Source organism: Aristolochia californica, unplaced genomic scaffold, assembly GCF_029961685.1.
Source record: "Aristolochia californica isolate CCGP_79_NKW_82.1479 unplaced genomic scaffold, dmAriCali1.0.hap1 SCAF_15, whole genome shotgun sequence".
Lineage (NCBI taxonomy): Eukaryota > Viridiplantae > Streptophyta > Magnoliopsida > Piperales > Aristolochiaceae > Aristolochia > Aristolochia californica.
In genome coordinates this window covers 18,705,984-18,719,969 of record NW_027181826.1, presented here as the reverse complement: position 1 = coordinate 18,719,969, position 13,986 = coordinate 18,705,984, and the positions used below count along the sequence as shown (strand labels likewise).

General features: G+C 38.1%; 1 protein-coding gene across 3 annotated transcripts in view; it reads right to left on the bottom strand.

The window, feature by feature from the left end:
* The window catches only part of LOC137951332 (protein SABRE-like), a 51,793-nt gene extending 42,006 nt beyond the window's left edge, over window positions 1-9,787 (bottom strand). For all 3 annotated transcript variants that reach the window (XM_068797920.1, XM_068797921.1, XM_068797923.1), the window contains exons 1-2: window positions 9,553-9,787; window positions 7,697-7,808 (exon numbers count right to left, since the gene is read on the bottom strand). In XM_068797920.1, the coding sequence (XP_068654021.1) occupies window positions 7,697-7,808; window positions 9,553-9,623 (183 nt within the window). In that variant the 5' untranslated portion in view covers window positions 9,624-9,787. The remainder of the gene's footprint in view (window positions 1-7,696; window positions 7,809-9,552) is intronic.
* Between the last annotated feature and the right edge of the window lie 4,199 nt (window positions 9,788-13,986).

Sequence of the window (13,986 nt, the reverse complement as noted above, 5' to 3'; positions counted from 1 at the left end):
ACCAATGAAAAATTTAAGACCTATGAAGGAAAGGACTTGAGCATTAGAAGATATGGATAACCTGGATAACTTGTACTAATTTAGAAAACTGAACAATTTTATCAAAAGAAAATAAAACAATCCTGTAATGAGAGACAAGCATTCATCCAGTTTCCAGAACTGGTGTAAAATGAAACAGTGGTTCTGTTCATGGCTTAGACAGAGCAACTATATTATCAGAAACACCCACGCGTTTCTTTGCATTTATTTATGTAAAGATAAGGGCATTTGGGTCTTTACACACATAAACTTGTGCCCTCTAGACCATACCAGTGTCATGGAGTAGTATGATGTACTTAGGTCTTCTATTGTTTTATTTTTTGGGTATGTAAACTGGTTTGGAAGAGCATTTTCATCATTTTTATATAGTTTTACTTAAGTGAGACAATATAAAAGTCAGAGGTCGAGTTCTAACCCCAAATGAGGTGCTTCTGCACAGCTTTCTCTCTCTCTTCTTTCGTCCTTTTTCTTTTCTTCGTCTCTCAAACGTTGATTTACAGCTTTCTTCATGGCATTCATCAGAAATTTCTGATTTCCTCCAGTGCCTAAGATTACACAAGGGGAGAATTCTTCATCTTCTCTGATGATTACCTTTTAAGGTTAGATCTTTCCTTCTTCTGTGTCTGAACCTGTTGTTGGTTCATGGCTCTCTGTACTGCGTGGGCAGTTGATTGTGTGTTGTACCCTGTCCACAGTTTTGTAACTGGCCTATTGGAGTTCTTTGTCTGTGCAAACTCCTCAGTCTGTCTTTATTGGGTGTGTGGTGATTCAGGGTTGATTACTGCTATTTCTGTGCCCAAGTGAGCTCGTGCATGTGGATAGGATTCCTATCGTCTTCTATATGCGTAGCTGGATTGAGTTTTGAAGATTGATATGCCCTAATTACTGTCATGCGTTGCCACTATTACCTAATAACTGCTGTCGTGTCCCCTAATTGCAGCTGTCCCATGTCTTTATTGCATCTGGTTGATTTCTTTACCTGCACAGACCCTGTGGTGCGTTTGGTGTCTTGCATTTGTGGTGTTTTCGTTAATGACAGATCAATGTGAGGTCATTACGCCTAATAAGACTTCCAAGAAGTCTGAAAGTAAGGATTATAGATCCATTCAGATTACATCTGTTAAGTTGAATGGTGCAAACTATATATATTAGTCTGATGTTGTTCAGATGTATCTTGGAGCAAAGAGGAAGTTAGAATTTCTTAAGGAGGATCCTCCCAATCCTATGACTGATGATTGGAACTCAGACAATTATCAGTAATAATTTGGTTGGTAAACAGTATGGAGCCTGAAACTGGCTCTCAGATTCTGACCTATAAGACTGCAAAAGGCATGTGTAGTACTCACCAAGCCTCATACTCTCATTAGAGTAATCTTTTTTGGTAATTATGAATCGTATTCTTGTTATCACTCTACAACGCGTAGAATAGACATGTCATTGAGTATTTTGGTGAGATGTAAGTTGTTTTGTAGGAGATTATGTCTACCATCCATCCACTGCTAATGAACAAGAATTAAGGAAGAAAGAAAATCATATGCAAGTTGCTCAATTGTTGCATGGTTTGGGGCATGAATGTGATGCTATTCAAGCTCAGCTATTGGTGGATGATGATGTAACACATGAAAAAGGCCTTTTCGAATGCTATAAGGGCTGAAGGTGTTCTTCTGTCCTCTGTGGATAAAATTTCTAAATCTGTTCATGTGTCAACCTTGAATTCTACCCCCAAGACAAATAGGACTGAAAGTGCAAGGGAACATGGGGGTGGTGGAGGTGGAAGTGGAAGAGGAAGAGAAACAGAAGAGGTTGATCATAGTAGAGGACGTGCAGATAGAAAGTGTTCATTGTAGAAGAACTAACCACATTTCTGAAAAATGCTGGGATAAGTTAGGAAGTCAGTATGGGCAAATTCCAAAGTGACAAATGTCACACATGGTAGTACTAGTGGTGAAGTTGACCCAGCCTCATCCACATAATCCCAAATTCAGTATGTTAAGGAATAATCCCATATGGATTAGTGAGTACAAAGATCTTGAGTTTATTAGTTGGGAAAGAGGTTTCCTAAGTTGACTAGTCATTTTGGGATAGGGCCTTGAACCCAATTTAACATGGTATCAGAGCAGGTACTCATATGTCGGCCTGCACCTAAAAACTATCTACTTGTAGAGCCACAAAAGAAGGCCTACACCTAAAACTATCCACTTGTAGAGTCACAAAAGAGGGCCTACACCTAAACTGCCTACTCGTAAATTATCCACTTGTAGAGCCACAAAAGATGGTCTACACATGAGGGGGAGTGTTAAGGAATAGTCCCACATGGATTAGTGAATACAAAGATATTGAGTTTATTAGTTGGGAAAGAGGTTTCCTAAGTTGACTAGTCATTTTGGGATAGGGCCTTGGACCCAATTTAACACAGTAGTTGGGTTAGAAATTAGGTTAGATGACTTCCTCCTCTAATAGCTCTTTCCCTACTTCTACATCTGCAGCCAACACCACCGTTGCCAGTTCAGAAATGCCTGTCTTCCATGTGTCCTCCTCTCCGAGTTGGATCGTTGACTCTAGTGCATAGCCCATATGTGAGGTAAGCCCTTTCATTTTTTTATCTTGGATTGAGTCTTTTCATCATGAGTCTTTAGATTTGGCTGATGGTTTTGTTTCTAGAGTTAAGGGAGTTCTTTACCTTTCATCCGATATGTTCTCAAATCTCCCATTAAGCTGTCATATGTAAGTCAACTAACCAAAGCCTTACATTGTATAGTATCCTTTTCTCGTTCTGGTTGTGCTTTTCAGAACTTGAGGGCAAAGAGGGTAAGTGGTGGGGGATGAGAACATGATAGGCTGTAGTACCTTGAGAAGACACCATAACAAAAGGACTGTGCATTTCCAATGAAGGTTTCTCCATGCAAGTGGCATCTTCAATTGGGATATCCTTCTCCAATGAAGCTCTATTCTCTTATTCCTTCTTATCCTTCAGAGCTTTTGTTTGATTGTAAGGCATGTCAAGCACCATAAGTGTCATTTCCATCCAGCAGTCATAAAGGTAGTCAAGTGTTTAAGTTAGTCCATTTTGATGTGTAGGGCCCATATAGGGTACCGAGTGTCTTCGTTTTAAGTGGTTTTTATCTTTTATTGATCACTATAGTCATGTCACATAGGTGTATGTCCTCAACATAGGTGTATCTCCTCAAAGAGCAACCTGGAAGTCTTTGATGCATTCCTAAAGTTTTATAGTGAATAAACAATTCGTAGGGTGCTTCTCTGAAAATTTTGTGCACTACTAACGGCCTTGAGTTTTTGAATAATGGTTTCTCCTAAATTTGTTCTGCAAGTGGTATATATGTGCCTCCACAAAACAGAGTATCTGAAAGTAAAAATTGCCATTGACTGGAGGTAACTTTTTTTTTGCTAGATGTTGCTTAGACTATCATGTTCAAATGAATGTCCCTAAATCTTATTAGGAGGATGCAGTTCTTACTGCGTGCTATTTGATAAATTATATACCTACTTCTATTTTAAATGGGTGTATCCCTCTTTCATTTATTCAACCACAGGAATAGTTACTTGATGCATACCCTCGCATTTTTTGTGGTACTTCTTTGTACAAATAGTTGGATCTTCAAATGATAAACTCTCACCTCACTCAATCAAGTGTGTAGTTTTGGGGTATTCTCGAACTAAAAGAGGGTACAAGAGCTATGATCCCAAGACAAAATTAAATGTTTTTAGGGTATTCACCCTTTTTAGAGTATTCCATATTTTTCATCTACCTCTGAGTCAGCGACTCATTCTGTCCATCCGATTGTTCCCCTCATAGTTCTATTGATGGAAGACAAATTGTGGAGGCAGCCAAAGTTTTCTTAAGGAACAAAATTTATCTCCTTAGGGCAATCACAATTTTTTTTTTTATGAAGGATGATTTTATCAAAAAAAATGGAGAAAAAATGGGGAGCTAACCTCTAACAAAAAGAGATTGCAAGGAAGCTCCCTGTTTGGTCAAACAATCGGCTACAGAATTTGCTGATCTCGGGATGTGAAACCAAAAACAATCAAACAGAATAACAATTTCCATAATTTCAAAAAATGTGACCCAATGACGCCACAAGGGCGCTGAGTAATGTTCGCACCAGCAGATCACCACCTTTGAGTCTCCCTTGATGTGAATGGGCCCAACATAGTGATCGCGGAAAACACTGAGCCCATTAAGAAGACCGTGTAGCTCAGCCGTCGTAGAATCCACAATACCGAGAGGGACAGCGAAAGAAACGATCTGGTTCCCAAAAGAATCACGAACCACTCCGCCAAAACCAGCTAGACTAGGATTGCCAAGGGAGGAGCCATCAAAATTTAATTTAAGGGCTCCAGTAGGTGACGGGGTCCACTAAAAAACAACCAGGGATTTAGAATTTGTATGGATCTGGGCAAGACAACCCCAATTGTTCCTGATGGAAGATCCCGAGAAGGGGGAGAAGGCTTTCTAAGAGTGAAGCCATGTAGTAATAATACCTGAAATGGTTTCCATGATTCTTTCTTGGGAATTGAACTAGCATTGAATCTTCTTTGATTGAACTCTAGCCAAAAACCCCAAGGAATGAAAGTCGAGCAAGCCGAGATCATTATTCTCCCAAGACCGGGGACGGAAGTCCCTGCAAGCATCCGACAGGTTATGGGAAGATCCACGGGATAGAAGAACTGCAACCCAATGCGGCTGATAATCGACATCCAAATCTCCCATGAAAAAGGGCATGAAAGGAGCGGGTGGCTGATAGTCTCCACAGCTACATGACAAAAAGGGCAAATGGGGTCAACCCCAAGCTGGCCAAGTTTTCTGAGATTGTCAACAGAGAGAATTTTGTTGAGGCAAGCACTCCACATGAAGAACTTTACTTTTGGGGGGGCGTTGAGGCCAGGTGAACTCTACCGCATGCCTAGAACTGTGAGAGAGTCATCCACGTATAGCAAGGTAGGCAGAGGACACCGAAAAAGAGTCACTCTTATCTGGCCACCAGATTAATTTATCAGCTTTGCTAACTTGCAGTGGGCCCTCGTTGCTGCCAAAGCTAATATTTCAAATGGTTGGTGGACTGATGGAGGCCGGTACTATCGTTTGTCCCCTATTTAGAAGCCTCTTAATCCCGGGATGGAATCCCCTATTTAGGTCGTCAAATGTTACCCGGGGAATGGGCGCCTAACTAAATTCTGGTCGGAACTATGGTCGGGGGATAAAACACAAGCTTTGGACCCATCTCCATCCTCTCTAATTGCAAAAACACCACTATTTTGAATATATGATCGGATTCAGGTGGGTGGAACCTTGGTCTTTGCAGAGCCCTTTCGGACTCTGAAGCCTTATTAGCCTCTAATCTCCTCATTTGCTTTGCCTAAGTCAAAATATATGACACATATCCAACACCCTCATCCGGACCCTTGCCCATAAGAAACCTTTACCACAACCTCTGCTTATAAATTTCTTAAAAGCCTCACTGATCCGCAACCTCACCACCCAGCAGCACCAGCCTGGTCCTTACTTGCTCCACCCTGTGCAAAAAAATTTGTATGGTGTGCTTGCAGGAACAAAATTCTCACTTCCGACTCCCTCATAAGGCGGGGAACTCCCGTGCAAGACCCCTTCTGCCCCTTTTGTCACAACTTCCCAGAAACCACGTCGCATGTCCTTCTCCACTGCCAATTTGCTCATGCCGTCTAGCCCAGCCTCCTCGATAGAATTGGGATCCAATTCTGCATTCCCCAAAGCTTGTCATCCATGATCCTCTCCATCAAAAACTCCCGGCTTCCGAAGCTTGGGAAAATGCTCATATTAAGTCGCATGGGCCACATTCCCAGGGCGCTCTGGAAAGAAAGGAATAACCGGAGATTCAAATTTAAAACTTCTCCTCTGGAGGTACTTGTGGAAAACATTGTTGGACAGGTCTCCTCCTAGCTTCTGACAAAGAAGGATTTTATTCACCTCAATAACACTGATTTTAAAGGGAACTGATTTGCGGGCCCTCTTGGTATCTCCGACTCCACTACGAAAAACCTAGTTGGGCTGCTTCAAGGCCTCTTGGTCTTCTAGGACTGTCTCGTTGGGCCCCTCATCATCAAATGAGATTCCAAGGTCGTCATCAATTGGTGCCAAGAAAATACACACCCCCCCCCCACCCAAGCAGCACTGGGACTTCTAATTTAAATTGTACATGGATCCATACCCCCCAGATCTGCCAATCACTTGGCAAACTTTCAAGAAAAACGGGGTTCTTCCCTCCAACACCTTGTTGTGGAGGACGGCCCTGCGTGCTAAGTTGTATCCCTATCTCTTTGAATAAATATTTACACATTTTCCTCAAAAAAGTACATTGGTGAAGGATAAAACAAAATATAAGAAGTTAGTTGGAAAAATTTTGTATGGCACAGTGACCAAACCTGACATATCTTTTGCAATAGGAGCATAAGCAGGTTTATGAAGAATCCTAAAAATATCAGTTTTTAGCAGCACAAAAGATTTTGAGGTACTTGAAAAGAGCGTTGGGTAAGGAACTCCTCAATAAGTCCTATAGATAAATTGATGTTAAGGAGTACTCATAAGCCAACTATGCTAGATTCAGGTTGGATAGAAAACCCACTTCAGGATACTATATGTTTTTTGGTGGCAATCTTGTAAGTTGAGAGTGAAAACCAAATAGTGGTTGCTTTCACAAGTGTAAAAGCAGAATACAAGCAATGGCTCATACAACCAGTAAGCTCATGTGGGTTAAATCTGTCTTAATGGAGCTTGATATTGAAGTTAAAAGGTCCATGGTGGTACGATGGGACAACCAGGTTGTTGCATTTATTACGAGCAATTCTGTGTTTCATAAGAGGTCGAACAACCTAGAGGAAGATAGTCATTTCATTCCAGGTTCAATAATGAGCGGTAAAATTGTCACTATTTATGTGCCACCAGCAAATCAGCTTCATGATATATTCGCCAAACCCTTGGGACGGGTGAATTTATGATGTTTTATAACAAGCATCATGATATTTATGCTCCAGTTTGAGGGGGAGTATTGAAGATAAGGGTTTTTTTTATCTTCATACACATGTAAACTTGTCCCCTCTAAGCTATACAAATGTAGTGGAGTAGCATTGTGTACTTAGGGTTTCTGATTGTTTTATTTTCTGGGTCTAATTGAAAATCAATATGTAAGCTGGTCTAGAAGAGCATTTTAGTCCTTTTCTATATCGTTATATTTAAGTGAGACAATATAAAGATCAGGGGTCAAAATTCTGACCCTCTACAAGTTGCTGCCCACTGTGCAGCTTTCTCTCTTTCACATCTTTCAATCTTTCTCTTTCTCCTTCTCTGAAACGTTGATTCACAGATTTCTACAATTTAGAAAAACAGCCTAATAGAGAATTCAAAGGATCTTTGAACAGGGGAAATAATTTTATGAGAAGAGGAAAATATATAGTCCCAACATGCAAAGGACTGTATCATTAAAAATGAAAATAAAAATAAACATGCAAAAGACTGAGCAGCAAAGAGAAAAATACACAAAAACACCACTTTTTTTTGGATTTATGCTATGAAAAAGAGAGAGAAAAAAACTTTACTCAAGAAAGACAGTACAAATACTTAAATTGTTGTGCCACACTTTGTCATAAAAAAATAAAGATTAACCTTTTTAAATTTCACATTGACATCTCTCAAACAATTGCATCCAGCAACACGGAATCCAACAGATGCCCCCATTATTCGGCTCAGAACCCACGCCAACAATCTTGCAGTAAATCTGGAAGAACAGAAATTGGAGTGAAAATCTAGTAAAAGACAAGTGAAAGCATTATAGCTCATTACTTCAATATCAATGGAAAAATAACAAAATCATATTCGTCATAAAAGTCTAATCATCTAAGCAGCAAATCCAATAAATCTTTCACAAATCTGAATATACAAATGAGTAGCAATATGCCTTGGCAGTTAGCAAAACAATAAGTGCTCATATGCAAAGATATGGATAAGACAGCAATTTGCAGAGAAATATTATTTCAATATGCATGGATATGGATAAGTTTGGTCACTCTTTCCACTTGCAGAGGAAATATTAAGTTTTTTTGCATGGAGATGCTACAAGGAATTTATAAATATGACATAATTAACAGTCTAAGCATCTGTGAACATTCTTTGGACATTTACAGCCATGAAAACATTAGGATAAGAGTAAATAAAAGAAGATCTTTCTTGAAGAGGAAATCAAAATCTCAGTAGATCTATGCACCTTTACAATGTCGTACAATCTACATGATGTAATTCACCAATCATGCACATTGGAACTGTCCCCCAAAATCAGCTACTCACTATTTGGTAATCAAATTGACCACTAAAAATAGCAAGTCTCAAAACATGGACAAAACAGAGGTCATCAGACAATAGTCAACATGTAAGATGATTTGCTACTTAATCAAATTCAGTTAAGAGATTTCAGACAAGCGATTCATCTATGGCCCATAAAACCCAACTTCCATGTTTTCATGAAAAAGGCCTAATTTCATTTTAGCAAACTGAATATGTAAGGGGCACCAGAAGATTCGTCCCCAGGGCCCTAGATCTATGCAAATAGTGAAAAAAAAAAAAACCATAGGACTGAATGTAGATCGCAAACCAAGTAAATGGGAAATTGGCCATATTAGAGCAATTCCCAAGAAAACCTAGTTGCCAACGGAAGTTCATTCCATGGTTCAGACCAGTACTGGCATGCTGGAAATTGTCTGATGGCCGATAATTTTTTTATAATGCACCCCCAGTAGGTGAGCCAGATTGAACTGACAGTCACAGATACGAATGGATGCCCTTGCTAAGAAAAATAAGCTGAAAACATACTTTTTTTTATGAAATGTGAATTTATTAAGAGAAACAAAAAGGAGCTAACTCCTGACAACAAGAGATTGCAAGGATGCTCCTTGCTTGGCTAAAGCATCAGCCACCATTTAATAGCTGACATAGGTTTAATAGCTGTGTGCAGAAATCCACCACCATTTCTCTTTAAACTGATTCCTGCAGTTGTGACAGTCAACCAGTTCGAATGGACGAACAGACAGGTTAGAACCAATGAACAGTATCCGATTCCATTAAATTTTTCATTCATTACCGGACAAAACCACCGGGTAACGACTAGTGTTCGTTATAAGCCCAACCCACCAGCACAATTTGAAGAAAAACGTGACATGACAATCCTCACTTGGCTCATATCCTTTGTCACATGCAGAATGAGCTCCCATCATCAGCTCTTGCTTCTTAAACACTTAAAATCGTCAAGGTGAGCGAATTGTATAAAGCATCAAAATTAACTATTGTCAAAGTCGAAATCCGAATTAACGATACTATCCTCCAGGCCTATGTTACGACCAACAAATGCCACAAATTTGAACATAGAAAAATATAAAAATAAAATTGAGATGATCTAGACAAAGTCAGTAAGGAAACAATGAGAAAAAATCAGAGAAGAAAACAGTCATAATTGCTCAGAAATCACTTACATGAAAATGATCCAGCCAAAGATGCAAGTCAACAACAGCGTGAACAAAAACTTCACGGGCGATGGCGCCATTTTGGCAAGACAATTTCCCTGCCTCGATCTCCCCTAATCCAACCTCTAGAAAACAACCATCAACATACAATGAACAGGCCGAAAGAGACGAGCACCACATCCCTGCGTATCACCATAACCCTAAGTTTGTCTTCCTCCACGCACGCCTTGGAACCGAATTGCAGAAAAAGTCCGTTAAGTTGAAATGCGGAGATCAATCAGATGAGACCTTATAGGGGACCACTACCGATCCGTGATCCGCTCAGAAAATAAAACGAGAAGAGGAGACAAAAAACTGTTTCGAACAGTCATTCTCTCGTTCTAGTGTAGCTCGCGTACAAATGTACGTATCCATGATCCCTTCTTACGACAATCCTTATGCGACTCATATGCGAGAATTCTCCACGTATCATCTCACATTTTGCTCCAAATGCATGATAAACGTGACATAGATCTTTGGTCGATATTTGGCCCCGCCTCTCATATTGTATTTTTTAATACCACCAACCAGATGTCTTATAATTATAATCTAATGGATAATGAAAATGAAATCGTTAAAACAACTTGATAAAAATTACTAAATAACACTTTCAAATAAGTTTTATTTCTATTTATAATTTTTATAAAAAATAAAAAGGTCCAAAAGAAACAAGGACCTCTCCTCTTTCTTAATGCACCAAGAAGACAGGAGAAAATGAGAGCAAGTGAATTTTTTATTTAAATATGAAACATAGGAGCGAGTAATAAGTGGGTTTTAGGTAATTTTAAACTTTCAAAGGGGTTAACATAAATAATAATAATAAAATATTAAGAACATCTTCTAATTAGGCATAAGTTTAAATTATTGTTACCAAAGTAACTAGTGAATGATATGGAGAAAAAAAGTTCATAAGAGAGTATATAAACATTTACAAACTACTACAAAACCTTCCTTTATGATGCATTAATGGTCTTAACAAAGATAAATTAGGGTTCTGTATTAAAATATCCTTAATAAGTTTGAAAAAATAGAAAACCTTTGAGAGATGAATATAATTAATTAATGATATTTCATTATTAATCTTATAGGCAAATAATAGTTTTGAACCTCAACTGCCTAAAGATGAGCAAGTTTCAACCTCAACTTTAATTTGCATTATAATTTGTCCATATTTTATGTTCTTGTTTATTATGCCCCTAGTAAATTATTGTTGACCACAAGTCCCCGGGCAACTTCTTGTTAACACTTTTTGGTTTGTTTAGGCTATTGAGCCTAGTTTCATGTTAAAAATTTCAAGTATGGATCTAGACTTGTAGTCTATTTTGTTATTGAAATCCCTTTGTGGGTCTAGGTTCGAAAGCCTAGTTTACTAATAAAATATCTAAAGTTTGTTACAATCCCTTGTGAGAGTGTGCTTTGTAAATTGATTATTGTAGCCAATTGAGTAGTGTAACTCCTTGTGTAGGCAATAATGTAATTAGGTTTTTGAGGCATCATAAAGTAGATGTTGTTATGATAGAAACCTCTTCAAGGTCATATCTTTTCAACTTTCAATAAGGGAACTTGGGTTGGATGTGTTGGAAAAAAGTTGGAATTTGTGTGTGAATGGGGTGCTTAGATGGGATGATGGAGGGGATTATGAGAGTGGACAAGGGCCTCTTGGAGCAAGAGGGACCACATATAGATATTGGACAAAGGAAGCAAGAAAACTTCTAGCCAAGGGGGAGAGAGAGATAGGAGGAGACGGAGAGAGGTAGAGAGGCAAAGAAAGCGAAAAAAAGGGTGAGACAAATTCTAGGAGAGGAAGAGAGGAGCAAGGCAAGAGAGATTGAGAATAGGTTTGACTAAATTTTTCTTCAGCCAATAACTTTATTTATACTTTTTCATTACATGTTTAAGAAAACTTTTTATGTACGGAGAAGTCATATCGTACTTGATGTTTCTTTAACTAGTGGTTGTTTCTGCTTCAATTGATAGCAGGGTTGTGGAAATGGTTTGTGCCTCTCCAAGTTGTTTCTTTAGTTGAGAAACGTCGAATACTAGATGGATATTGTGCAAACAATATATGCTACTTTGCCAATTCATTAGAGCACTTGGAGGGGTCCAAAAAATTTTGGGGCGAGTTTTTTATTCCATCTAGAGGCCAGTGATTGTTGCCTATATGGTTAAAACTTGGAGATATACCCAATCACCCATAACTCGATTCCCTTGTGTTTGTGGTCATGTTGACTCTTCATACATTTTGAGCTAAGGTAAAATGAAGTTTAACCATTTCCAAAGTCTGATCTCGATCTATTAGGGCTTCTTCCAAAGCTGGATATTTGTGGTGTCTTTGACATATGATGAAATGGCCGAAGGAGGTCTACCATATACTACTTCAAAAAGAAACATCTTCAAAGAAGTATCACATGAAGTATTGTAAGAGTACTCTTCCCAAGGAAGATAGAGGTTCTAAGAAGATGGTTTATCGTGAATGAATATGCACAAGTAGGTCTCTAAGTATCGATTGACCACTTTAATTTGGCCATTAGTTTAAAAATAATATGTCATACTCATCTGTAAAGTTGTGCCCTACAATAGAAACAATTCTATAAGAAACAGAGCTTAAAATAATTGAATGTCTATCCAAAGTTATAGTCTATGGTATGCCAATTAGTTTGTCTACCTGAGTGTAATGGTCTTTGCAGTGTATGGATGTTTGGGCACATAAATAGGCATATTTACTTAGTTTGTCTACAACACAAAAAAAAAAAAAATCAATGTCTTACTATTTGAAGGAGGAAGTCCTTTGATGAAATTCATCGATACATCTTCCCAAACTTTGTTTGAGATAGGTAAGGGTTCTATGAGGTATGTCGACATAGTAGTGTTTGTGTTTGATTTGTTTCACAAACATCACAATTGGCATATGCCTTGACATCAACTATGTTGTCTATCCAAATGAAAGAGCTTGCATCTTGTGGTAAGTCTTTAAAAAGCCTTCGTGTCCCACAGTGGGAGAGTTGTGCATTTCTTTGAGTAGTATTGAAACCACTACTCAAATATGAAAGAAGAATAATGAATTGACCTCCATGTGGTGGGGCATTGTGGATCTTGATGAAATTTTCAAACCAGTCATGCTCCAATAGTTTTTGGCTTGAAATTTTTATTCAAATAGTGAATTTGTTTGAATATTTTGTTGCTTCTTGTTTTGGGGGCATAAAATTGATCCTAAATATTGTTCAAACTTTACTAAAAAATACTTGGTTAGTTTCAAATGATTGTTATCATCTAAACTTGGTGGAATAGGTTGTTGAGTCCAACATTTTCCAAATAAAGACGAACATCTTCCCATTAGAGACTAGTCTAGTGTTGGTGGATAGAACTCAATAAAGATAACTGGTGGGGAAGCTTATCTATTCTACGGTCACAAGACTAGTTAGTGTGTTTGTCGTGGGCATAGTCAATCAATTTATGGGGATAAAAAAATCCTTTATAGGTTGTACACCAAATCTTGAAATACTTGAAGTATGCAATTGAAAAGGGACTACCATACAAGAAGAATAATCATGTGGCAATTCTATGTTTTTTAGATGTTGGTTATGTTACGTTTTGGATTGTTAGAAGGTCCACAAGTGTTTTTTGCACCTTTATGAGAGATTATTTGATTTCATGGAAGAGCAAAAAATAAAAAGTAGTTGCTTGATCTAGTGCTAAATGAATACCCACTTATGACTCACATTTCTTGTGAAATGATGTGGGTGATCATGTCTATTTTTATGGAATTTGGGTTTTCTTACATTGCTTGTGATAATCAAGCAACAATCTACATAGTAAATGATCTTGTCTTCAATGAGAAAACCAAACATATTTGACTACAACTTCATCCTAGAAGTTATTATGAAGAGCTTGATATCTACTCAACATGTTCGATCAATTGAGGAACTAGGTAATTTTTCCCTAAAGCACTTCCCAAACAACAATTTGATAAGTTTTTTTTACAAGCTAGACATGTATGACATTTATGCCCCGACTTGAGGGGGAGCATGAAAAGTTAAGTGTTTCTCTTTGTATGTTTTTGGTTCCTATTTTCTACTTTTTATTGTTTCCTCTTCAAATAAAGAAAATGATGTGATTTATGTGTTGAGCACGATCTATAATAAGGGATTGCCATCTCTCTAACCCTAGTTTCCACATATTCTAATCTTCTTCTTCTTCCTTTTCTCTTTTTCCCTCTACCAATCTAATTCCACCTCTACCAAGAGATGATGGAACATTTTTTTTGTTATAATGTGATGAAAAAATAACAATGGTGATGATGGTAACTATTTTGGCAAAGATAGTAGGGCACCAAGAAGAATACAATTTCCGTAGGCATAGTATTTATCAATGCTAAATTCTGATCATGGTGTTAGGGCCAAAGAA